Source organism: Megalops cyprinoides, chromosome 10 (assembly GCF_013368585.1).
Source record: "Megalops cyprinoides isolate fMegCyp1 chromosome 10, fMegCyp1.pri, whole genome shotgun sequence".
In the NCBI taxonomy this organism is placed as follows: Eukaryota; Metazoa; Chordata; class Actinopteri; order Elopiformes; family Megalopidae; genus Megalops; species Megalops cyprinoides.
Genome location: NC_050592.1, coordinates 23,454,693 through 23,482,191, shown reverse-complemented (window position 1 = coordinate 23,482,191; position 27,499 = coordinate 23,454,693). Strand labels below are relative to the sequence as shown.

The 27,499-nt window shown below is 47.3% G+C and overlaps 1 protein-coding gene across 2 annotated transcripts in view; it reads left to right on the top strand.

Annotated features, from left to right (window-relative positions):
- The window catches only part of rbms3 (RNA binding motif, single stranded interacting protein), a 142,096-nt gene that overhangs the window by 81,345 nt on the left and 33,252 nt on the right, over positions 1-27,499 (top strand). For both annotated transcript variants that reach the window (XM_036538651.1, XM_036538652.1), the window contains exons 4-5: positions 3,547-3,704; positions 5,958-6,037. In XM_036538651.1, coding sequence (XP_036394544.1) covers positions 3,547-3,704; positions 5,958-6,037 — 238 coding nt within the window. The remainder of the gene's footprint in view (positions 1-3,546; positions 3,705-5,957; positions 6,038-27,499) is intronic.

The following is a 27,499-nucleotide window of genomic DNA, read 5'->3' as shown; positions in this document are numbered from 1 at the left end:
GTAAGAGGTGTGCTGAAGTGTTTGTCCCCGCAGAGGCCAAAGGTTAAGCCTACACAGCGGTGCAGAAAGAGCTGGAGATGGGCGGAGGTGGCGTTCTGCAGGGTCTCTGTCTTACAGAGATTGGGGGAGAGGTAGGGGTTGGCAGAGAGCTGAAGGAGTTGTTCGTTGCCAGGCCCCGGGAATGACCCCGGTCGTTCGCTTTTGAAACACAGCCACTCGAGCGGAGCACTGTCATTTTTAATAGCCAGTGAAATCCACCTTTTAGAGCTGGCTGTAATCCTGTTCCCATGCAGCGACTCTCACAGGGAAACGGGGGGGTGGGGGTGAGATGCAGACAGTGAGGGAGAGAGAGGAGAGAGAGGGGGAGAGGAAGGACAGAGAGCAAGGAGAGAGCACAGGCGAAAAGAAGAAAGAGAGAGGGGGGAAAGAGAGGGAGGAGAGAGAGAATGTCAGGAGCATCTGTGCTGTTAAATACAGTGTATCGTTTCATACACCATAAAAGCGCTGCTGTTTCTCTGTTAATCATATCAATCCAGAGCGCTGTCTCCCTCAGTGGAGGGGGTGAGCTTTTTACCACCCCAGCCTTTAACAAGCTGGAGACGTTTAAAGAATGCGTCAACGTGCTCATTAACCACAGTGTGGGCATCCATCACTCCGTATTACTCTCTCCCACTCTCTCTGGTTAAAGTTATTGACACGGCGTAGCAGCAGAGAACCAAAACTCTGCTGAAATATTAAATAATCGGCAAAGCCCTTCGGCTTTTCCGATGAGCTCCATCCGTCACTTAGACAGAAGCTGGAGGAGGAAGAGGAGACACAGGGCTGAAGGCTCCCCGCTTCCCCGCAGCGAGCCGCGCTAATTCCCGCCATTAAGAGCCGACTTTCCATTAACCTTCCTCTCCGGCTCTGCGGAGAGCGGGCGGGCGCACGGGTCTCCCGCTCTCTTTTATTTCAATTATGGGTTCGCTCGCCCCACTCTGCCAAGCACAAGCCGGGGAGAGAGAGGGAGAGGGAGCGTTTATGAAGGGATGGAATCCAGCTGCCGAGTAATGGAAACCATGGCAGCCCACTCCCCGCCTCCCTCTGTCTACTGTCTGCATTCGTTTCCTATCTCCCGCTTTGGCCTCTGAGCCCGATTTGGGGAATCCTTTGTGCGGTCGTGGCAAATGCTGCCGCGGCCGCGGGCAGTAGACAGGCGAGGCGTCCGAACACGATCGCGCCTCACGCAATGCCGTGACCGTGCCGCTTTGATCTCGGACCCGTCTCTCATCGCGTCGGTCGTCAAGGAGAAAGGGAACACGCCCTGGCACGCTGTCCCTGGCAGCGCTGCTTCCTGTCCCTGCGGTGGACCTGTGCGTGTGTCGGCGCAGTTATGACTGCGCCTCAGGACCACTGTTCTGTGGCCTCTCTGAGCTCGGACGAGCTGCGATGTGTGCAGAGGGAATGTGCTGAGCTGGTGCCTCTCCCTCCGAGAGGGGAGAGGCAGTCTGGTTCCAGGGCACAGTTGTACAGTACAGGGAGTGTACCCGAGAGAGAGAGCAAGGGACGGACAGGATGGCGGTCAGCATCCCCTCTATAGATGCTGTGTGATGATTCTGTGGTCACAGCCATCTCATCCTTTTCCGTCCATGGCCGCTGTGTCTATCTGTTTCTGTGGCTTGGGAGCCATCTGTGAGCCACTTCCTCTGTTGCCTTGGCTTGGTGGCCTGTCCCCAGCTGAGAGCAGAGAACATACAGGAGGGAAAATTTGAGCGGCGGGGGGGGTTGGCACACCGCGGTCGCTTTCTTGGTGTTTGGAACCACTGATCCCTCAGAGACGCTACAGCGGAGCCCATCGCAGCTCCCCGCCCAGAACGCGGAGCCCTGCCAGACGAGGACCCGCGGGCGGAGCACACCGCCCAGCTGTCCGGCAACCCTGGAAAGGGGGACACGCCCGCGTGCTTCGGGTCCGGCGATCTGCTCACCTGGCCAACCGCCACCCACCGCCCCAGCTCCCCTCCGCCCGTTCTCCGCCCCCCGGGGCGGGCCGCGCTCCGCTCACAGGGCTCTCCCCTGGCTGTCTGGCAGAGAGTGACAGAAGCTGGATTGGAGCCCAGCTCTCTCACGCCACTCCAGTATTTACAGCACACTCCACTCTTCTGTCTCTGCTGCTCAGGCAGCAAAAGTTATGTTAAGAAATCTGTGGGTATGAGGCCTTCTCAGGGGCATAACTCCTCCATTTGGAGGGTGACCTGCGATACACTCCAGCTGCTTCAGGGCCAGGCCTGTATGAGTCCATATAGATCTCTGTCAAAGGCCCGCACTGCACAAACAGACCAGGCTGCAGCACAGAGGCCAGTCGACAGAGAGACGCGGCGTCGCACAGATAATGACGTTTGCTGTGCCGCGACACAGACACCCTGACTGGCCAGACCCTGTAATGGCCCTGCTTCACTTATTCTAATGATTACGGCAGGCCTTAACGGAGCCAAACTGTTATTAAAGATCTTCCAGTTACAATAAAAAGTGCTTGGCCTACCGAGATTGTATACGGGCGCAATTATTCCCAAGATGTCACGGCTATTCCGCTCCAGTCGCCCTCACTGTGATAACAGTGATAAACGAGGCATTGAAACTTTTTCTGGTAATTATTTAGCATTGCGCTCTCTGTGAGCAGAGTCCACAGTGCGTACACTCCTGGTCGGTAATTATTCCTGGGTGCATCGATGTTATCAATGCACTGTGTTTTTTTTTCCACTGCTGAGTAAAAGCACTCATTATCTTCCCTCGTGTGCCATTTTCTTCCTCGGCCTCTGCATGGGCAGTAAACAAGCTTGTGCCTGTGCAGTACTGTCATTGCCCCCAAATGGGAAATTCATCATGGTATTTGCTAGGCATTTGCTAGCATATAAGATTGTGGAGACAAACACAGTAATATACTGTACCATACAATATACCATACATATAGTGTTCAATAATCATATTCACAGTGAACAATATAGAAAATGTTCATTAAGTATCTTAATATAACAATATATACAGTTCTCAGCCTGAACTCTTTGGATGTGGATAGTCAGTCTGGCTTGCAGCACCAAGCAAAATGCAATACCCTAGGAGCAAGGGCAGTAACCAGTAAAAAAAATCATTTTTACACTATTAGTGGTGGATTGCTTGTGTGAATGGCCCTCCAGGACCAGGAGCTTTAGGCCCCTGATAATGTATCAGTAGTAGGTGAGTCCCATAATGACTGTACCTATCAAGTGCTATCGGTCACTGGCTCGCATGAATCAGTCACAGACTTTGCTGTCCATATCAGAATATTATTATTTGTTAAAATCAGTGGGTCAGTGAAAAAACATTATGGCTCCGCCTGTGTAGGGTGTCAACAAGTCTCACTCTCAATGTCACCATCGCTTAAGGGCTGAATCCCTTAAGGCCTTGATATCACTGCTCATTACGTATATTACCCTGTATTACACTATTACTCTGTATATTACACTGCTGGTGATACAGGAACACTCAGTAACGGCCCCTCCTGTGTTTCGCCTCTCTCATCTTCCCACACAGCAACAGGAGCAGGACCCCACAAACCTGTACATCTCCAACCTGCCGGTGTCCATGGACGAGCAGGAGCTGGAGAACATGCTGAAGCCGTTCGGCCACGTCATCTCCACGCGGATACTGCGGGATGCCAACGGCGTCAGCCGGGGGGTGGGCTTCGCCAGGTACGCGTGACCAACACGTGTGATCACTACAACATCGCAGCAGCGTTACTGCAGCGCTGTGACAACATTTACGCCATCACTCCAAACTCATCCGTTACCGCTGTGTGGGAGCTACCTTTGGGCTCCCATCCGTAGTAAATGTTAATAATGTTTAATGCTTAACCAATACAGCTATTATACAAAGTGTTGATTGGATGCACCAGTATTATAGCACACTGTCAGAGAATACAGGTACCATTCAGAGTGTATCAGCATCCTGCATTTTTTTCTTTTAGCCTTCAAAGAAGTGCACCTTCTCTGTAGCACCATCCTGTACATTTCATTACATTATATTACATTACATTAGATTATTTAGCAGATGCTCTTACCTAGAGCAACTTACATAGGTTACAGTTCTTTACAATGTTATCCATTTATGCAGCTGGATATTTACTGAGGCAGTTGTGGGTTAAGTACCAGTGTCCCAGCTGGGGATCAAACCGGCGTGTGTAGGGTACACACGGGGTGGCAGTGCCGCACTCTCTGTAGGGTGCAGAGAATAGAACGTGATTGTATATAGAAGAAATTGAAAAATTATGAGCCAAATGCAAATCCATCATGACAACTGAGATGGAGAGGATGAGTTTGTAATATACAAATGGAGCGTTCTATGTTAAAGTTTTTGGGACCGCACAGACTAAAGAGAGCAGTGTTATCAGCAAGCAGTCTCCATCCCAGAGCCCAGTTGGTTTGTGGGTAAAATTAAGGCGGTGAATTGAAGGGACGGAGCACTCGCTCACAGGAGCGCTGGACGGTGGAGTGGTGATGCTGGCGGCTCACGGCCACCTGTTCAGAACTGGCCAGTGGGGAGAGGAGGTAATTGAGTGCGGAGCAGGGCCAGCGAGCTGACAGATGTTCAGGGAGAGAGGGGGTGTTAGAGAGGGTAAACTACCCTAAGTGTTTCTGCACCCCCCCATTATTGTTATCAGGCTCCATTACGGCCGTCGGGCGGCTAATTATTTCGGACAAGACTGCCTAATGTCATTAAGGATTATTCCTCGGAGCAGGCCTGCCTCTCCATCCTCTGGCCTTAAGTTATTACATGACGGCTGGCCGTGGTAGGGGAGGGGGCTTGTACTCTCTTTGAAAGAGATTGGTCAGGAGGGAAAGATAAAAAGAGACAGATTCAGTAAGAGGAACACAGACAGAGAGAGTTGCTGTTATTACTGGTGTTCCTGTAATTAACATTGCCATTGCTATCGCTGTTACCATCGTACCCCCATCATTGATTGTTTTCATTTTGTGCTCTGGTAATGCCTGCCTTTTGATTGCCTTTGAATTGGAATTTAATCAAATTGAGGATGAGAGAAAGTGAAAGACAAAGAAAGAGGGGGAGAGGGAGAGGCAGGGAAAAAGAGAGACGGAGACAGAGAAAGTGCAAAAGAGGCTTGGGGAACTGGAGGGAAAGAGGAGAGGGAGGTGGGAGTTCGTGGACTTGCACTGGGCCTCTTCTCTTTGGACAAGTGCAAAAGAGGAGAAGAAAAGGGGAGCGTCTCGCTTACAGGCGACGCGTGATGGAGATTAGGTCTCTTCAGCACACGCGTGCCCGGCCTTTCAAGGCCGTACGCTGTGAAATCCCAACAGACAGATAATCAGGGCCCCTTTCTCTCCGGACATGAGGGAGCCATTGAACCCGGGCCAGGACAGACGGGCTGGTGAATGAGCCTGTATCAGGCCTCACAATGGAGAGGGCCTGGCCCTCCTTTCAGAGCCTGCCCAATGAGGGCCTCTGCCAGCAGGACCCCCCTCCTGTCTGCATACACTGCAGTCTGAGGCCAAGGGAGAGACCCGATACTCTGTATGTGAGTGTGTTTACCTGGAAAGAGCCTGACTCCAATCCCCGTTAACTGTTTAACTTCTCCTTCTCCCCCTATCCCACTCTTCCCTGCTTTCCCCATTCCTCTCTCTCTGTCTTTCTGTCTTCCTCTGTCTCAAAGGGTTCAGAGGACTCAAACTGCCTTAATTAGTATGCTAGGAGTTATCCAGTGTTGCCAAAGCATTTACTGCATTAAGGTATCAGGTCAACTCAACCTCCCTCCCATCCCTCTATTCCCTCTTTCTGTCTCCCTCACTTTCTCCTCAAACACACACACACATACACACACACACACACACACAAAGACTCTCACACACAATATCACTTTCTCACACACACACTTTCAGTGACATGCACTGTGACTGACCACACTCTAACAGGAGCTCTCTTCTCTTCAGAATGGAGTCCACTGAAAAATGTGAAGTTGTGATTCAGCATTTTAATGGGAAGTATCTGAAAACTCCACCAGGCGTCCCTGGTAAGTGTGACATTTTCCTCTTTGCTTTGGGGGGGGGGTAGGGTCTGGAAGTGTTCGGGGAGGGCAGGTTAGTGTCAGCCATGGCCAGTGTAATCATCCAGCACTTGCTCACTACTGTGCGAATACCTTGATGTTGTGGCCACACCACACACTGCCTGTCTGCAGCTCCCTTTGTCCTACGAAGAGACTATCAGTAGCTGCAGTGGAAGCAGATGTTCAGCCAGAGGTTATTGGCCATGAGAAGTCAGTGCAGAATCTGTACAGCTAAATATAGAAAGAGTTATTTTCTTTAGTGGCAGAGGACTTCATCTCTGTTAAGTAGCAATGTTCAGACATGAGCTTCAGCACACAGAGAAGGCAGCTTATTGCCTTCACCTCAGGTGTGCTGAAATACAGTAGGGCCACGTGAAGCTGTTTAGTGAGGGGTGAGTTAGGGACGGCTCACAGCCACAGTCACAGCCAGTTCATAAGCTATGGAAATGAATAGGAGTGTTAAGATAATTTTAAAAAATGCTTAACGAGACAATCCAATTTGCTGTAGAACTTGGCCTATTTGCAAAAGGATACTACACTGAAGTACATTGGCCGGCATTGAAGTACGTTGGCCGGACCTGTAGGGTGTAATTGTAAGGGTAAATCAGGGACATGGAGCTTGCAGGGTCTACAGAGACTGAATCTGGTAAATTAAAGGGTGGAGGGAGCCCTGTAAATGTCATTTCTCAGTAATATAAAACCACTTCTGTGTCCTTTTAGCACTAGGTTTCACAGCAGGCCCCTGACAGTAAAGTCAATCTTTCACTCATTTATGATGATATTGCCAAAGAATGATTTTTCTGTCTCTCTTGCCCTGGCTGATGGCAAGGCCAAAGCCTCCAAGATTATGCCAGTCACGCTCAGTTCCACGTTTGCACACCAGTAGACTTCTGCAGGTTTTCAGGAGCAGAAGTCTCCCTCAAAAAGATGAGGAAAGGCCAGTTTGACTGCAGGAAGGAGCCTTCCAAACAGTTGTCCTTCTCACACACTCATCAATTGCGTGAGCAACTCTCCCGGCAGTGAACAACAGTAACAATGTCTCGCCACTAGATTTTGAAAAGGCCAGTTAAGTCACAGCCATGGAAGAGTGCCTGTTCAATTCTTATCTTAGGATCAGGATCAGGAAATGTAATGGGGCTTCATGTAGCCATCATGTTTTATCAATGACTTTCCAATTCAAACCAGCTTTGACTGGTTTGACTGACACATTATTGATTGACAGCTCATGATAGCCCCGCCCATCATGGGATTTTTGCAGCCTCACTCCCACCTATATAGGAAACTACAGGCTTTTCAGTAGACCTGTTGGCATGTTCATAAGGTAGGATCCTCTTCCTTAGACCACTTCATATATTAAAGCATTGCTCGCATACTTTTTAAAGTCCTAATCAATCAGCGGGGGTGGGAATATATCTGTAGTGTAAGTCCTGTCATTAATTCCTTTGTGTTTAACTGTGAGTCCTGATAAGCTCTTGTTCCCCTGTGGTAAATGCAGGGCTCGCTGAGACGTTGTGTCTCTTTTCAGTTGCCTGTGGGAATCTTGACGTTGTTTACCTGCTAAATATAGCCGGTCGCTGAATGATGACAAATGCAGACTTGTTCCCCGGTGCGTCGGGGTGATTTATTTGGGCGAGGCGCTGCTGCTCTCCTCCTCCAGCGCATCACTCACAGCCCGGCGCAGAATGAGCCTCACACATCCTGCTGCGTAACCTTGTCAAAGTCACCACTCTGCCCCTGCGCGTGTGTGTGTGTGTGTGTGCGGGTGAGGGAGGGTATGCATGTGTGCGTGAATATGCCTGAGTGTTTGTGTGTGTGCATACATGCCTTCATGTGTGTGTGCACGCATGCATACGTGCACATAGAATACAGAGGTTGGTCTTGGATGGGTCTGGACTTATTTTAGGAGCCGTGGGAAAACCGGCAAACATTTGGCCCCGTCGTCATGGTGCACAAGGCTACACAGTTAGTGGAATGGATGTCCAATATTTCACTAACCTTGTTATCAACGCAAGTATCATAGCAACGTGGCTAATATATGCAATACATCAGTTTGACTGAACCCATCAGTGATAAATTGTTATACACACGTTCACTGCTCCCCAGACGTGGGCTGGGAGAGTGGAAGGGAGTGAATGAGGAGCTGACTGACAGCAGCCTGTTAGGGCTTGATGGATGTCGTTTTTAGAGTGGGAGGAGCACCGCGGGAGAGCCAGGAAGCACCTGGGCGAGTACCAGAGGTCTTCCTGTGTACCCTGTGGGAAAGACCCTCTGTTTCTCATGCTCAGAGCAGAGCACAGCTCCACCCCCTGGTCAAGGTGGGAAGTGCAGACATACGCTGCGCTGAATAAGGTGTCACTATAAATGGCAAATGTAAATGAATGAATAAATAAGAGAATAAAGCAACATCTGAAAACATGTAAACAACAGCAGCATAGGCTGGTTTTGGGTCTTATGCTCTTTAGGTGTAGGAATTTGAGAGGAACATGATTTGAAAAGGTTATTATTAGGCGAACAGTCATTTACCTTGGCATTACCTTCTCAGCTTGTTCTGTAATCTGCTTAAACCCAGTGACAAAGTGACAAAGCCTTTTTGTAAATGGCATTTGAGATACAAGCAGTGCTCCAAGGATCTGTGCTGCTAAATTGACTCTTTGTTTTTTATAGTTCACGATTTCAGTCCAGTTTCATTTCAATTACTGCTGCTGCTGTGTTGAGATCACCAATTTCAAACAAAGATCTTTCAATATAGTGGCATTTGTGTATTTAAGTTCTTTGAGAAAAGCCATGTTATTTGGAAATGCAAGTGAAAGCCTAATGTTCAGTCTCAGCCAGAGTCCTTTCTTCTGCCATGCAAAGCCACGTCTTCATCAATCCCTCCCTGACAGCTTTCACGTCTCTCAGCGGCTGCGCTGCGGCTCGGCTCCAGGGTCCCTCAGATTTATTGCATGTCCCCGGCTGTGTGTGCTTGTGTGTGTGTCTGAGAGAGCACATCTGAGACTGTCTTTCTGAGTGTGTGTGAGAGTGTTTTTGTATGTGAGAGAGAGTCGCGCATGGGGACTGCCACAGCGTCCTTTGCTATCAGGTGTTTGCTGTTACTTTGTTACACAGCTGCCTGGGGTCTCCACATGTGCCCAGTCAATGCCCCCCTCTTTTTTTTCCAAGAAAAAAAACAGATGGGCATTTAGCCCCTCTGGCATTCTAGGGAGTCTTGGCAGAATGTTTGTGTGTGTGTGTGTGTGTGTGTGTGTGTGGAAGGGAGTCATGTGATGTACTGTTCTGTTCTGTTTCCATTCCATCACCGTAAATTATTTGATGCCAAGGCCCTCAGAGTCCTGTGAGATGCATCAGTAGAAAGGGGTCACCATGCTTCCCCTTGTACACACACCATGGAAACGAAGCCCCGCCTTCTCTTCCTTGCGCTGATGGCTGGGTGAGCGGACCCCTGACGGGAGCCCCACTGATATGGCTTGTGACGTGTGGCACACGGCTCGGTGTCGAGATGAGAAGACAGGTGCATGATGGATGGCCCCCTCGCTGCAGTGGTGCTGCCTTCGGGTACTGTATTCAGGATCTGTCTGCCAAAGATGCTGTCTGGAGCTCGGAATCATTATTCGCCCAAGCGTCATTTTCAGGGGCAATTCGAGTTTTGCAGCTGTTGAAGAGATAGGCTGTCATTTGAGTCCTGCCCACCCGCCATGGATAGAAAACAAATACACGAAAGCCTCTCTTTTCAGCAAAGCGTTGTGACAAACAAAATGAGATAGAGATGCACCCTGACACATAACTCATTGAAAAGCCCCAGACGTCTAAAGATGGATAAATATACAGAGCCCTCTGCTACAGTAATGCATTACACCTTGAGAAAAGGAGTATTGATATCAAAGTTTTAAACTCAGGAATAGCTTGGCATTGATTTTTTTTCCCTCGCTCCTCAGCTGCAGCGAGACTTGAGCGGACTGCAGAGCGGTGTTGCTGTCCGCGTTTGACTGGGGAATGAGGACGGATCAATCGCTGTGCGCGCACGCGCTTACGCGGGCGCCACAATCACAGTCGACACTAGGCGGCCACGCTTTGCCCTCTGTAGGGCATGCGCTCAACCTCGGCTTTGGCTGGCGGGTGTGATCGTCCAAGGATTTGGGCTGCCCTGTTAGGATGCTCACAGGATGTACCAGCTGTGCACGTTAGTGTGTGTATTTATGTGTTTGTTTTCCTTATCTCTGTAAAAAACCAGGCAATAATGTGGACTTTCTCAAGCTTCCATTTAAAGTGGAGAAATGCTGAAAGTGAGAATCGTAGCTATTTATTTGCATTAACTAATCTGATTTGCATGGCAGGTGCCTTCGCCCTTAGCGTTTCACATGACTGTCATAGTTGCTGTATATCCTTCAGGCAACACAAGGTCACGTGGTTTGAACGTACCCAACAATGCGGTGCAAAGATATTAGCAAAAGATTATGCACTAACAGGGGAGTGGTGTGTAACACTTCAAAGAAGCAGCAAAGGTCATCAGCCCCTTACCAAATTCTGTTCCATCAACACAAGCAGCCTGCCTGATTGCCCTGGTCTCATACAGGGGTGAAAGCTCTAATTTCACAGAAATATATAAATGCCAGAATGAGTTAGCCTTGACATGGGGCGCCTGCCGTGAGCCCCCCAGCCTCCCACCGCCGAGCGAGCTACAGGCTCAGGCCTCCGTTTAAAATGTAGCACCCACCCCCAATTCAAGGCTCAAGTGCCAAAAATCATATTAATTATGCTCCCCTCCTCTTCTCATTGTTTTTTTTTCTTTCTTTTTTGCTTTTAATTTCACGGGGTATTCCTGGGAGTGCAAAGCAAAACAGCTGGGAGGATAGAGCAAGCACGGGGGTGTGCCCCCCGGGCCTGTGAGCGAGCCTGTGAGCGGGCCCTTCCAGCTGACGTCAGGAATACGTGCAGATGCTGGTGGCCGCAGCGGAGTCATTGGAATAGGCCCGGGCCCTGGTAATTACACAGGCGCGGTAAACCAAGGTGCTGATGCTGTCCAATATAATGATGGCAGCTGTGTAACAAAGTAACCCAGGCGTGTCTGGTTTCTGGGAATCTGCTCTCATGCGAGGACTGGAATCTGGTGAAGGAAGCAAGCTGCCTTGGACTCCAGACTGTGTGTGTGTGTGTGTGTGTGTGTGTGTGTGTGTGTGGGTGTGTGTGTTCGTATGTGCTGATGCATGCTTATGCACTTATGTGTGTATATTGATGTGTGCATTTGTGTGTGTGTGTGTGTGTGTGCGCGCAAACATGCTCATCCGTGTGTTTACTGTTATGGTGACTCTGAAAACACTGGTTATAAGATCTGCAGAACTGGATACAGAAGAGAAATAAATGGCAACTACTAGAACACAAGCCATAAAGCCAAGGCGACAGTGGTGCTCACCGCAACAAGGAGCACACTGGGGTTTTGCCAGCCCCCTGTAGGAAAACTCAGCTCAGAGAAACCTCAGACTCTGCATCTTGCCTCTGTTATTCACAGCTCATTTAAGTGTAACTGTGTGAAACCGTGACCTAAGGGTCAGTATATGCAAGTCAGGAAACCAAAAGGTTGTGGGTTCAGATTCACAATTTTTGGAACTTTTGTTCAGAGGGAAATTGTATACATCTAGCTGTTCAGACAGATCTTGAGTTAATCATTTTACTCTAGTGTTTCTAGCTAATTTTTTTCAGTTTGATACTAGTGTGAGTTTCTCCTGATTGCAAAATTAAGCCACAAGTACACTCTAAAACAAACATTGTCATCACATAATATCCTGGTGCACATCAACATTTTTTATGCTTACCTTTTTTCAAAACTGAGAAACTGACATTTTAAATTAATACTTTTACAGAGAACATGAAAAATGGTCTTTCTATACTGGAGCTGTAAGTTTTCCTGCACATGTGTATGGACAGCATAAAGAGAAGACATTTGGGCCATGGAGCCATTTGGAACGCAGACATGTTTTAGTGGCTGCAGCTGGTGTGGGCTGCTGAAGGAGACAGCTGTCACGGAGCTGTATGATTGTGTGTTTTGTGTCATAAACTAGTCTGTGATCTGCTGCTGGTCTGTGATCTTTGTGTTCTTTTTACAAGGGCCTTAAAGGACAGCCAGAACTGACTCTTTTGTCTGTCTGTAACAGTGCAGGCACACTCCAATCACGTTGTGATCACACTTCGGTCACACCCTGGTCAAGCTTCAGTCATGCACTTGTCACACTGTAGATATACTTCTATTGTGCTTTAGATAAACTTCAGTGGCACTCCGGTCATACTCTAGTTGCACTTCTGTCATATTACCTGGTAATATCTGGTGACAATCTGGTGACAGTCTAGTCACTTCTCCGTTTAAACTCTGTCCACATTCTTACCAGAATTACTCCATGTGGAACAAGAAACAGCTGTATGACCACATTTAAGGATTATTAGGAAAAGGGGGATGTGGGTAACTAATAAGATACTCAGTTATGATAAATAAGAGCTTTGATTTCAGCTTACATTATACATAGTTTTCATTTATACAGATGGATATGTACTGGAGCACTCCAGGATAAATATTCACTGGCTCATGGGTACAACTACAGGGTCCTGGAAATCAAACATGGAGCCGACTTCAAGGTCCAGTCCCCTAACTACCATATGGCACTGCAAGTGTCTATTGTGTCACTGGATGCTGAGACACATGAGTATAAATGTCATATTTAGGGGTTTTCTTTTTGTGCCCTGTGTTGTTGTGAATATAAACATAAAGTAGCCTAGGTGCCCCCTGAATGTTTTCTCCCCGGGTATAACTTCAATTAGCATAATGTCAAGGAGCTGTGACCTCAGAATTGCCTCAGTAAATTATCAAGGCCTTGGTGCAGGCAGTCTGCATGGTGGGATTCCACCGAGCTCTTCCAAGGGGACTTGGAGATATACACGTTCACCTCAAAGTGCTCCTATCAGCAGTAAATGGAACTGAAATCCAGCCCGCAGCAAACACTATTATTCACCCCCTCTTGAGCTGAGCAGCGCTCACTGTTTTCCGCTGTTTAGAGAAAGAAGGGCTGAGCTGGGGTGATTAACATGCTTTTGCTAAAATAACTCTGAAAGTCCCGTGTGCTGGTGTGAAGTGACACAGCTCTGCAGAGGCCTACTTCTTGTTGTCTGAGTGCGACCGTGTCCCTGCGACTGTGACATTTGTTCCATTATATATTGCTCTCAGTGGAATGGTGAGACCTTTTTGTTTGGCTAAAGGACAGGAAGACAGAGATGACTGAGGTCCACCTGCATCCAGGAACAAACACTGGAACGGCATTTGGTTCTTCCAGAACAGGGAGACCTGCTTCACCTGAGTGCCATCCCGTGGATATGCAGCCTGACCAGTCACAGCTCAGGAGAAGTGATGACAGTGATAACCAGCCTACCCTATCCGTTTTGTCTTTAGACCCATGGGCCTGTGGCCATTTACCCCACTGGAACCTGTGAAATCACCAGTCAAGCATGTCACCTGTGTGCACATGTGGACCAAGCCATGCGGAGCGAGTGGGGAGAGAAAGCCACACTCGTTCACAGTTGTGCTTCCATATTCATGACATCCTGTCAACCCACACCCCCCACCTCCAACCTCCTGAGCTCAGTTAAATCACACACATAATCAACCCCCTGCCTCCTCCTTACCCACACACACACACACACACACACACACATGCGCGTATCCCCATCACTTAACAAAGGGCATTAGAGCCGGATGCAGACGTCCCAATAATGCAGCGTACATCTCCACAGGGCATCCACCACAGCCGACAGCTCATCACAAGAGCCCTAATCCTCCTGCTCAGAGTAATTGGTTATTTTGCCCACCACAGCTTTCCAAATGACTTGTTGCGTTACCCGCTCCAGAACGCATCCGGCCGGATTATGTCTCCCCCCGGAAGCCCCTGGAAATAAAGTCACCACCCGTCATAACTCGCCATCATTGCGCTCGACGGGTAATTGTAAAGGAGGGAACAATCTCTTCAGTCAGAGCGGAAGGGTTCGGAAAGAGGGGGATGGTGACCCGTCAAATTGCGTTCCGCCCCGAGCCCTAATGCCTGTGAAATTGGGAAATCGAATTGCCAGGAGATGGTTGACCTGTGCATTCGTTTACTCGGAGAGTAAAGACTCAGAGAGAGAGTGAGAGGGACTGGAGGGGCATATTTCTTTTTATTTATTCATTTTATTCATTCAAATATGTGGTCTGTTTATGCTGGGTCATTTTGTCCCATTGGAGCCAAACGCTTTCAGAATGCCTTGCTATTGAAGCGAGTCAAATTTTGAGTGATTGCAGCTTTTTTTTTTATTTCCCCTCTCTCTGCCTTGACAGCCATAATATTCATAGGACCCATTCAAAATAAGGGACACCGTGTCTGTATCCTCTCAACCCTGGCCCCTAATCTGACAGGAGAAAATGTTCCGATATGCGTGCACTCGGAGCCACGGAAATACAGGATGGGCTCGTATTGCACATCCGGAGGAAGCCATAGGTCAGCTGTGTGCGTTTGGAGTGGCGCCTCGCTTGGCAAGGCCATGAGGTCACACGAGTTCCCTCGGCGAGGTGGGACTGTCTGATCGCGCCCTTGAACGAGGTGAAATCCAGCTGTTGAAACGGGACACAGGATGTGTAGGGTGTGAAGCTGTAAGTTGGCCTGGATCAGGGCCAAGTGCAGAATGCAGTGTAATGTAACCTGATGGACTGTGTCTGTGTGAAAGCAGGACCGTACTCCAAGTAAGCAGGAGGGCAGGCAGTCTGTGCGGCCAGTTTTCCCTGCCCCTGCTAGCTTTGTTCAGTCATCCAGGAAGCTTGCAGGTCATAAGACGTACCTATCTAGTTAAGGTTGGGAAACACAAACCCTTAATCTCTTTTTCTGTCTTTTTTATTATTTATTGAGAAATATATTGGAGTTGAGCAATTAGATATTGAAGCAGCTGCATCTTGATTATTTTGTTGGGCCGGCTATCTGAGAATTTAACTTTTATAGTTAATTTCACGAGGATAGCAAATTGTCAAGTGTTCTTATACCAAATTCCTTGAAGGTGAGCGTTTTCAGGCTTTTGGTGGAGTAAGAAGCCCTTCTCGCGAAACAGGAGTAAGTTCTATGCACAGTGTCATTGCATGCTCATCCGAACGATCAGTTTCAGCACAATAACTGTTACCATTCGCAAACCAAAGCAAAATAACACATTTTTCTCTGGATGTGTCAATGTACTCCAGCAACACTTTTATCATGAGAGCCTCCACACATGTGAATGCAATTACATTAGTGAAACGCCTGCTCTGTCTGCAAGTTCTGCACCCACTCTGGCAATAATGCGGACAGCGTCCAGACTGGAGCTGGGACAGCCTCACCCACTGAGTGCCAGTGAGACTTCACTGTGCCACTCTTGGCAGCCTTCACCCCCTCTCCCCACCCTCTCCTTTCAGAGAGACTGTAGTACAGCCAGCATTTCCATGAGTTATTCGCAGTGTTGATGATTTAAGTGTTGGCCGAACTACAAATCTCATCATTCTCAGCAAAACAATAGGCCAGTGTGTCAGTTGTTCCTACCCAACACACACACGCACACACACACACACACACACACACGCACACACACACACACACACACACACACACACACACACACACACACACAGACACACACACACACACACGTACTCACACGCACACACCAGAGCCCAGGCAGGTGAGACAGCCTATAGAATTTAGGCATCCCAAGCCACTATTAGAGCAGGTATTGAAATATATGTGAGTGAGCCATAAAAGCTTTACTGAAACTGTCAGTTATGCACTTCAGATTAATTTCTCCTTTTCCACCACATCTCTCTAACCCTCTCTCCTCTTTTTTTCTGTCCCTCGCTCTCTGTCTGTCTCTCCCTCCCTCTCTCTCTCTCTCTCTCTCTCTCTCTCTCTCATGGCTAATAACTCGTATGACGGGAGTCCAGTCCCCGCACTGCTGGAGCTGGCTCTTGCCACTGAGCAAAACCAGGGACTTGTGGTTTATGGTTCAGAACTGGGTCATCGTGTTTCAGCAGCAGTCCGTTCAGGATTTGAACCCGGCCCAGTGTTCTGGGGCCAGCCTGCGTTGGGCCGGGTTCAGAAGCACGGTCACCTCTCAGTCTTGCTGAGGTTGCCGGTTTCATGGTCTGAGAATTGGCAGATGCTTTTGGCAAAACGTGGGTGGCAGCTTTTGAGTTTCCCCAGTTTGGGCACATGCATGAAAAACCTTCCAAAGATCATCTCTGTCTGAAAAATTAGAGGCTGACAACATGTGTTTTACTTCCAACATTTCCTCTCTGTCAATTCCATTATCAATTCAAATTAAATTATTTCTGTTGCCATTACAAATGCATTGGCAAAGCACATAATGAAAACTACATTATCAATAATTTGAGGAAAGGTTTTTAAGAATTTACAGTTGTGTAACAGTGATATTAGTAACAATCATGACAATACTGTTTATTTTTACTTTGAATCTTATTATTTGAATTCTCTCTCTCTCTTATTTCTCATTCTCTAATGCCTTTGGTCTCTTTCTCTGTTACAGCTTCATTCTCACTCTGTCTTCCCCTCTCTCTGTGATATGTGCAAATAAATCATGTGAAATTAAAACACACAACACTGTCACACTGGCACGATATTTCAGCCACTCACTGCTGACTACAGATGGGTGCACTGGAAACACACGATGATGTGTGTATTGTGCACTGCAGAAAACGTGTTAATGAAGTTATTTATTTACGTTGTCATTATAGTGGATGGTAATGGGTCTTGGCGTGCCGTTGCCTTTGTTAGGAGGTACAATATGCAGAACATAAAAATTCAGCTTGTTAAATACATACCACCTACAGCTAAGACAAATGAGTGCTGCTTTAGATAGGTGTGTGTGTGTGTGTGTGTGTGTGTGTGTGCGCGTGCATGCATGTGCCTGGTGTGTTGTGAAGAATTGTTCATGCCAAACCTTCAATGAAGAATATATTGTTTCCACATTCCTCTCCTTTCCTTGTGTGTTTAAACATGGCCGTAGCGATGTAGTTAAAGTATTAACAGAAATGTTTGCAGCACCACATCAGATGAATTCGGCTTTCACCTCATACCACTACTACAGAAACACCATTAAAATCACTGCCTCTTTTATTTGTCAAGACATTAAACTTATCCTGCGATGATTGTCTCACAGTGATCTAATGCTGAAGTTTTTAATATGCATGAATTATTCATTTATTATGTTAGGGTGCTCCTTGAAAACCCATATTAAGATGTGGCATCTTAATGGGGTGTTCTCAAAAGCTAAATCCCTTTGTTACTCCCTCCCTCTTTCTCTCTCTCTCTCATTCTGGGACATGGAAGGTTATTAAAGCCATGGTTAATCAGATAGATTTCTGTAAAGGATCAATTTCCCAGAGCGCTTTCTCATTATAATCTTATCTCGCCAACAGACAATAATTTGGATTTCTATTTCGCTTTGTTTGTTTCTCTACCAAGCCACATCAATCACTCAGAAGCCAAAAGGGAATCAAGGAAAAAACAGTTCCTATTGCAGGAGCTGAAATATATCAACAGATTTTATTCCTAAAATAAATGTGTTACGGCACCACTTGTCTTCAAAGTTGTTTCAAGGATCTAACTTTGAGTTATCTTTTTTTTTTACTCTTTGTTTCTCTGTGTGCTTTCCTCTTTAATCAATTTAATGTTGGCTAGACAGTTGGCCGAGTCATTGCTAAAGCATGGCAGGCTTTTGTGGCTGACACAGTCGAAATCAGAGGAGATGGATATGTCAAAGGCAAGACAGCTGCGCCTGAGAATGTTTAATAGAGTGATCACGACTTTTTTGTCTTTATTTCAAAGAGACCACCTACTTTTGGTCGCCTACGGCATCACCAGACTGGGCAAACCTTCTTTTCCAGTTCGTCTTCCAAACCTTCCACTCTCCTGCCTGTTTTTTTAAGACTGAACCAGACCCTTCCTAGCGCGGGCTTGGCAGCGCCCGTGTTATAGCATGCTAAGATAACTGCTGTTGCGCATACTAACGCATGTGGCCCTGTTTGCCACTGATGGGAAGCAGACACTGAAAGCGAGGCCCTGCTCAGGCTCATTTGAATGATTACATACTTTCAAACGCCAGCCGTAAAGGTCACGCTTTTGAATAATCCAAGCCGAGGAGCGCCTTGTTTCTTGAAAAGAAGGCATGGTGTGGGCACTCAGAGTGATTTTACTCGGGAGAGTGGGTGTGGGGATGTGGGGGTGCTGTGAGGTGAAGGGGTGGACCGCTGCGGACCTCCTGAAAGACATTTTATGGAAAAACAAGGAGTAAAATGATGCAAGCTTTAGCATTGTCTCTTTAGATTTCCCCTCTGCATAAAGACCTTGCTATAATAAAGCTTGGGGGTTAGGCGGCTTTCAGACAGGTGTGAGAGCTAAGCCACTCTGATGAAAACCCTGCAGACCGCAGTTCGGCTGCTTTCAAACCCCATCCATCCATAAACTCACCCGCTGCGTGTCTTGCTGAAATTATTCAGCCTTATACTATACCTCATTAATGCCAAGGCTCCAAAGCGTAGCAGGGGAGAAACTGTTCTCGCAGGTGTTAAATATCCGTCCCATACTAGTGGGGAGAAAAACAGCTCAGTGCTATTTATGGGCCCGTGAGTTTATTCAGGAAAGTGCGGTCAGTGACCTTTCCGTGGCAGTCGCACCATAGCCATTAGGGATGTGTTCATGTTATGGAGCCCAGAAGTGTGAGTCAGCACATGAGCATCTGCTAAAGACAGTGACGTCATCGAGAGAGAGCCAGAGCTGGAGCGGGATTGCTTCCCTCAACCGGAGAGTTGTCGTATTGTACGTCCTGGTATGTGGTGCAGAAGGCAAGCCTTGCAGTAGGAATCGGAGATATTTAGATATTTCAGATATTTTCTACTCTTTAGAAGCAGGATCTTTAGAGGTGGCTTCAGAGCTCACTGGGGTGGCTTAGTGTGGCATAGCATGACATGGCGTGGTGAGGGATGGTGTGGTGTGGTGTGAGCGTGACAGGGTGTAGGCAAACACTGCGGCTCCCTGTCACAACAGGGCACCAGGTGTGCGTTTTCTGATACATCCCTGGGATCACAGAACCACGGCAATGAGATTGTCATTCCCAGCCCGGAACACGGCGAGATGTGCATTCAGAAAGGGGGATTTCAAGGCCGTGGTTCCATGCATTTCAATGAGGGGATTCTGCCTGTGTGGCGATGTATTTAGAACAGACAGATAAAATGGAACTCCATTCACCATGAAGGGAAAATTTTCAGTGCTTTGATTTATGTTTATGATGGACAAGAGGGGATCTTCGAAGGAACATAACTTCAAGCAGAATGTGTCTCGCCGACGCATGAGCTTCATATGTGTTCTTTACGACTCTTTAAAAAGCAATCCATCTTGATTCAGCCATCCTTCAGTGCACCATAAACATTTAACTGGAAAGTGTTATGTGTTCGGCCTGCAGTGTGTTTCACATTAATGACTTTTGATGGTCTCACATCACATAGTTCCCTGAGCCGTAACTCACTGAGGCAAACTAAAAGTGTCTGTGGTTCATGTCTTCTGCCTATAGAAGCTCCCCCCTTGGAAGACCTAGGCAGCCATACTCACAAATACACTTGCATGCTTCAGGCAGACAATGTACAGACATACATGTACACTCATGGACCACGCTTTGCCTGTGTGTCTGGCTTTCTCCTTTAATCTCGCACACACAGTCGTAGACCTACGACACACAAACACATACACACAGCATGTTAAGTGCACACATTGGCCCTCAAGCACACACATACACATGTCGGTACTTGCCCACGTGCACACCCAAATACACGTGCACCCATAAGGACACACATACATGCATTGCACATAAACACAGACATTTTGAGTGATCGATTGATCCGGGCGCTTGCCCCTCTGTGAGGTGTTTCCATGGCGCCAGTGGTAATTGTGAATATGATATAATCTCCCAGAGAAGGGCAGGTTGGAGTTTGTATGTGTGTGTCTGTGTGTGTCTGGGTGGTGGGTGGAGGGAGGGAGATGTGTAAATATAATTGGCAGGCCTGTTTTGAGTTTGCCTTGTCGTGCGGAGGAGTGGAAGGCGCGCTGGCGGGAGCCCTCCCCCGCTGCTCCCTGGCGGCGCGATCGCTGGGCACCGCCGCCCCGGTCAGCTCCAGCGCCAGGCAGCGCTCACCGGGCACAGCACAACAAAAAGAAAACAAATGGCCAAGAAGCTATTAAAAAAGCATTGCCAGCGGTAATGGGAGAACATAAGCTGATTAAACACTGTGTTTATTCTCTGAGTTTCACATTTCCTCCCTTCACTGTTTGCTTTCCATCCTAAAAAATCTCCTTGGTGACGATGCATTAAAATGGCGACTGTTGCTTCTGGGAGTGCAGGATTTGGAACAATATTTACCTAAGCTATTACCAGTTATAATAGTAATGCGGTAGTTGTAGATAGTAACAGTAGTGGTGGTAGGAGTAGTAATAATACTATTAGTGCTGCTACCATTACTAGTAATGGTGATAATTGTTGTAGTTGTATTGCTACCATTATTGGAAATGGTGATAACTGTTGTAGCTATTGTGTCCAGTTTAACTGGATTTATTATTTTAAGTGTATATCAAATCACCAGGCTGGTTTAACTTATATGTGTGAAGCTTTAAAAATGGTTTTTGATCCATTTTCTTGGATGCCGCCATCACAGGGCTTCATTTCGCTGTAGGAGATACTCTGGCTTCCCATCCAATCTCTCCCTGGAAAGCAAACACAGGCAGACTTAGGGATCCCCTTAAGTAACGCTTGCCGGTATCAAGAGAGACATCTCCTCATTCCAGCAAAGCGGCCTGGGCGTGCCTTTCTCAATATCCAAAAAAGCTCAAGATGGAGTTTTTCAGCCTTCCCGTCTGGAGTGCTTAATGTTATTTTACCCCTCTGTGGCGGACGTTATCTGTGCAGAGTGAAGCGCTGTATCAGAGAGCCAAAATGAAGATATCTATAATTCAGAGCTGGAAGTGTGGTTCTGTTTCATAATGCAGGAGCCTGCCCTGTAAACTCCAGTCTTGGCACCGATCTGCCAGAGGCACGGAAACAGCTCCCTAAAAGACGGCAGATTTTTCCAAGCGCTCGTCCTGAATCAGTGACGACAAGCAGCATGTCCGCTTCTGCATATTACTGCCAAGACAACACCAAAGAGCTTTTACCGCCGTTCTCCACTGTAACTGTACATTGGAAGGGTCTACGGTGTCAGTCTAGTTTACTGATTAGGAGGTTAATTCACAACCTGCTGAATTTACCAGTCCTTGGTCCTTCAGACTGTTGTGAACTTGATAAAGACACCTGAATTGCTCATGATATTATCCAGCCATGTAAATGGAAAGGGGAAAAGATATATCTTACCATGGATACAACAGCAATGTCATCAGCACTCAGGATTAGGATAAGTGACTGAGTCAAGTGTCCCTTATGAACGTGACTCCCCCAGCACATGTCACGCCCGACTGAAGGCCTGTTCCGTTTCACAGTGCTATTCCCTCAGAGCCCCCCTTGGCCACTTACTGTATGAATGGAATTTACTATTAAATACATTTTATGCTTTCTACCTGTTTTTATGCAGTATGAAATTCATAATGAAACATCCAGAAATGTGAGCGTAGAGGCCTTCAGCAGAGTTAACCAGCATGTGCCTGTGTGCCTCAGGATGCACAGTGCATGGGAATAGGGATTTCACTCGGCCTCGCTTCCTCCACATTTTAAAGGGCAGCGGTGATGCCCGTCAGCTTCCCCTGCTGATTTGGTTGAGGGCATTGTGTTCAGCGAGCGGTCCTGCTTGCCGCTCCCAGCCTTTTTATACATAGTGTAAACAAGGCCACCGAACCCAAGGACACGCGCACACGCATGCAAAATTCATGAGATGTGTGGAAAAGGACTTTGCCTTTTGAGATCTGGGAACGGGAGCATTGATTTTCCTGCACAACGCGAGTGTACTGCAAAAGAAACAGAACAATGAAGGGTCTGGTTAATGAAATCAACTAATAAGCACACACAGCATCACTGCCATGAAAGGGGAAACTATCAGCAATTCATTAACTCTCCAGTGTAGCCCTAACACTGTAGATAAAAAGCTCTTGATAATAAATAGAAAGGATTAGGACAAACCACCCCCTAGTTACACGACTCGTGCACATCCCAAACCGGGGCTTCGGAATGTATTTACATTTTTCAGAAGGTTGCCTTATTATCAAAATAATAAGCAGGGAATTCAGTAAGGCAGGGGTTATGATTATCCGTGCCGGTACTCCACAGTGGAGCCCTATTTTCCAATAGTCCTTACACAAAGACTGTGTTTGTATGTTGATCACTCTCTCTCTCTCTGTGGTTCCCAGCGCCATGTTAAAAAGCACAATGGCACCTTTTATGAGGGACGTCTCCTTTGCTCTGGCTTTTACAGCCCATCACAGTGGAGCTGATTCCCCCAACAAGGAAATAAATTATTGCAAAGTACCATTATCCTCGGTCTGTCAGCCAGCCTCCACCCTGATAGCACGTTCCCCCCTCCCCAGTGCTGCCACCACCATGCGGTCAGAGACTGAAAGGGAAATCCCTTCCTGGATAAACAAAAGATCCGTAAAAATCTGCTGTCATCATCATCGTCACTGCCACCATCAACACTGAAGGAGGCCAGCAACTGAGTTGCATTTGGGGTTTTAGGGGCGGCTGTGGGCTCCCTTGTTAGTTAAAGCAACAAACCGCCTAAAATCCATCAAAAACAACACAGACGCCATCTTTGAAAAAATCGCTTACTTTCTGTGTCCAGTGCGTACGCTGTGTTGATGTTCATGTGTGATGGCAGGAGCTGGCGTGTGGACTGAGTCAGTATCAGTGTGTTCGGTTTGCCTGATCCACCCTGTAGTTTTCCGTCTGTGTGTTTAGGAGAGTGGAACTGTGGGGTGACGGAAACAGCTGGGCAGGGTAGCAGTGGGGGCAAGGGCGGGGGTGTGGGTGGGAGCATTTACACCTGCCCCTTTCACCAGCCAGTGGATAGCACATGGCAACCGAGCTGTAATTACAAACTGTGCCCTGCCCTGCTTGCAGTAAATTACAGCTTTCCTGAATCAGCTGCTCCGTTTTTTATTGATAATGAATTTGATCCTGCTGCCTTTTGTCCTGCTCTGTACTCCGTGTGCTGGTGGGGAACTGGAGGGTTTCTCTCTTTATGCCTCCCTCAGTCTCTTTGTCTGCTTGACGCCTTCATTCTTAATTTTATACTGTTGTTGGAATGTGTGTACGGTTGCGTGTGCTTGTGTGCATGTGTGTATGTGCGTGAGAAAAAAACACACACTCCTGGTTATGTTAGGTTACATAAGGTTATGTTGTGTGGATTAAGAGAGCTCCTGCATCTCCAGAACCCGAAAACCAGAGATGCGCCAGAGAGCGTTTTGGAAAACCCACGCCCATACCTCAGCTCCTGACAGAGTCGAAGGAGTTAATGACCAGATAAGTCTTCCCCAACCGGCCTTTTACAGCACCGCACCATAAAACCGTAGCCAGAGGGAGCCACTTGGTCTCAATCGAGGGCCATTTTGTTGACAAGCTCGATCGAGCCAGACTCACCCCCGACCGCGACCCAGCTAATTGGCCTTGGAACAGCCTTGGCCTTGGAGCAGGGGGCTGCGTCAAATCCTGGAGATTGTTTCAGCAGGGAGCAGAGACGGGCTCATAGGTGTGGCAGAGGGAATGTTTACAGCCCGCAGACGGGGGCAGCTAAAGAGAACGCAGGAAGGGCCGACGCCCAGGTCTTTATTGGAAACATATGTCCCCCGCGCATACCCCCGTCTCACCCCGCCTGCTCTTTGCATTTCTGCCTCGCTGTGACCCAAAATTTAATATACAGCTTGGAAATGAATGTGGTAGGAGCTGTCTGCTTGTGTAAATGTTATTGAAACACACACACAGTGTGGGATTCGGGCCCGTCCATCAGGGCTGGCAGGCTCCTCTCCTTCCCTGCCTCTCGCACCATTGCCCTCATATTTTACTCTCACGGCATTAACGCCCTGGCGGACGGGGAAATGCCCGCCGACGAGACTAAACGGTACATTCCTTCATCGGGCACTTTTCAGCCTAAAAGAGCCTCTCGGCCGAGTCGTCGTGCGTCTCTGTGCCAGAGCAGGGCCGCAGTGTGCTGTCCGTGCGCAGAGCTTCGCCTTATATGGTGCACTCAGAAACATGTGCATTCACAAGTGCTCAGTTTATGAGTGTGTTGCAGGCTGGTGAGATCGCTCCCCGTCCTGTGCCTTTGCCCTCATGCATCGTGTACCCGCTGTGCAGAGACACCGCCACTCTTCTCATGACAGTTCGCTTGCTCTCTGACCCAACCTGCTCCACTGTACATCCAGTTGTAAGAACAATTAATGTGTGGAAGAATAACCCTTACAAGTAGACCTGTAAATGAAATTCAAAACAACTTTATTGGCCATTAAATATGCACAAAATGGATGTACGTCTTTGCTGTTTGGGATTGTGGCTTACTGTAAAAGTATATGGCGCTATACAAATGGCAGTTTCAACTAATTGCACAATTTCTAAATACGATATTGGCTCACACAGTATTTGACTGGTGGGATGCCCTGTTTGCACACATGCACATTTGTGTGTACAAACATGCATGCACACAACTGTACACACACCCACGTGTAGACACAGATGCTTCTCAGCCACCTTCCATATCCTTGCTGGTTAAAAATGGATTCTGCAGATGGAATGATGGATCTTTTGTTGCAGTTCTGGCAGTCTAGTGGTACTTTAAATTGTCGACCTGATAGCAATATGTGGACAGAGTAATTAAGTGGATGCGTGAAATGACTAAGAATGATTTTCCTGTCTGCTTAGTGAATAAGTAATGGAAGCAGAACATTTCTTTCTCTCACTCTCTGTCTCTTTATCTCATTTTCTCACTCTCTCACTCCTGTCTTTTTTTCATCTGCTCCTTACACTTTCTTGTTGTGTAATGGTCAGGGTGAAAGCAGCCTTCTTTCGTGTTGTCTGAGCGATTGTCTTTCCCCTGGCTGTGGATCTGAGGAGTTTTGGGGTGGCAGTGGGAAAACACATTGTCGACTCTCCCATTGCTGTAATCCATGCTGCAAAGTACAGTATATTCACTGCCTTTCTGTTGGCCTCATGGTTCTGATCCCATGTTGGAGCAGCTCAATAACATGTATTTGACCACAAATACCGCAGACATGAGAAGGAAGTATGAAAACTGGCTGTGAAGGGGGGAAATGAGAGCTTTTTCTCTGCCTGCTCTACGTTCTGTGCAATTTTACTAAACGCTTTTATTCACTGCATCCACAAAGAGGAGGAGGAGGCGGATACCTGCCTGAAAGGGCAGTAAAGCGTTTGCCTTTTATGAGATAAAATGATATACCGGCTCTTTCCAGTCATATTGACTCCATTTTGCGTGATTGAGTTTTGTCAGGGATCAGTGTATTTCTGCGTTGAGTGAAATCTGTGTTTACTTCGGAACCAAGGCTTGCCCTCAGCTCTAGGGCAGTTTTTGTTACCTCTTTTTCATTCAGCTGAGATCCTCCACAAGGCCCATGACCACCCCTTCATCCTTCCTTCCTTTTATCCTGCTGTCCATCTCTCTTCAAATTTGAATCCAGAAAGTGTTATATTTACATGACAAGTAAAGCATCTTCCCCTCATAGGAGTTTTTCCATAAATGTAAACCAGGGGATATGTTTGGAGAGTTGAGGTAAAAGATGTCTCTAATGGGGAGGTATTTGGGGCAGGAGAGAAGATGTTCCTCCATATCAGCCTGTCTCAGGTTACAGTGAATACACAGTCTGTTCTCTTTGGCAGGCCAGGTCTTTTAGTGCCAGCCTCTTTTAATGGTCAAATTGTGATCAAAGACTAACTGGTTGAAGTTATTTTCTCAAAGCCCCCTATAGATTCCTTTTTCTGGTTTTTGATTGTGTGTTTTAACATGAAGCCCGTGCCTGTGTGATCAAAACAGGCACAGTCTGAAGAGACAGGGGTTTTGGCTAATAAATCTCTTCTCTGTATTTCTGCATCAAGGTAATTAATTAGCTGGAAAGCATAACTGCGTATTATTTCAGGAGTTAATGGAGGTAGTGGATTCACCTGTGGCACAGTGTGCCAGGTGGGAGGCAGGAAGCCCTCAGCACTTATGTGACATATGGGCCTGGTCTATGCCTTGCCTATGCCTTTGTTGTTTCTGAAGACGTTAGAGGGATGCTGCCATACAGCATGCAGACTTCTTTCTAATTCTCTCTTGAGTGAGATCTCAGTTTGTCAGTCAACTGTTCCAGCCAATGGGGAGGTGCAGGAAACTTTATTTCCATTAGGTGTACAAATTGTGCAGGGGAAAAGCGTCATGGACAGAATAAAAAGAATCTGAGTGGATTCAAGGAAAACCTAGCCTGTTTAAGGAAAGCATCTTCTTTAGCATGTATACACTATTGTACCTCTGTTATTATGATTGAATACGGTATATTTGCATATTCATTCATGCTGTGTGTGCCCATCTGTTTTTTTTTTTGTTTTTTGAAAGAGCTGAGCATCACACTGAAACTGAATAAATGAACAGTAAAGCTCAGAAGGTGATAAGAAGGTCATATGCAGTACGTGAACCTGAATGTATGAATGTAAAGAAGCCATCCGTTAGCCACCCTGCCTACAGCTATTGGATTTATGAATGAATATTTAAATATTCAGATTCTTTAGAGTTACACCCAGAGCTTGAAGCAGCTGCCAGATGATTCTGTATATATGCCTCTCCAAAGCTTGGTGGAGGAATCTGTCTTTCAGTTTCCAAAATCTTAGTTGTTTGCCATATGTGTCTGAGTGGAAGCCACTGCTGTGGGCTCATCGGTCCAGGAAGCAGCTGTGCCACCCCCTGCAGCGCACCCCCACCCACCTATAAACACAAAATGGACGAGCTAATTCAGAGACAGAAATGACGAGTCATGGCGGGGCACCAATCCTGCAATTTCCTCCAGGCCCTAGGCCACACTTGAGTTCCAGCTACATACATTCCAGCATCATTGGCTACAGAGCGTCCCCCCCATCACCCCCAACCCCAGAAATGCAGACACTCTGTAGAACGTGCAGATACATCATTTGATTAAACTGGAACTTGGAATTCCTTTCAGTTTTTTTGAAAAGTCAGTATTTGAAAATAAAATGCTGGGAAAGGCACGCACCAGTCAGTTTCCCTGCAAGACTAATCACTTATGAGTGCCTGGTATGTACAACCCAACAGTTTCCCCGGGGTCTGTGTTCTCATGCATGTTAAGTGGGATACTTGCTCTGACGGTGAATTGGAATTAATGATGTTAATCAAACAGAAATAAACCAGCTAGTCGC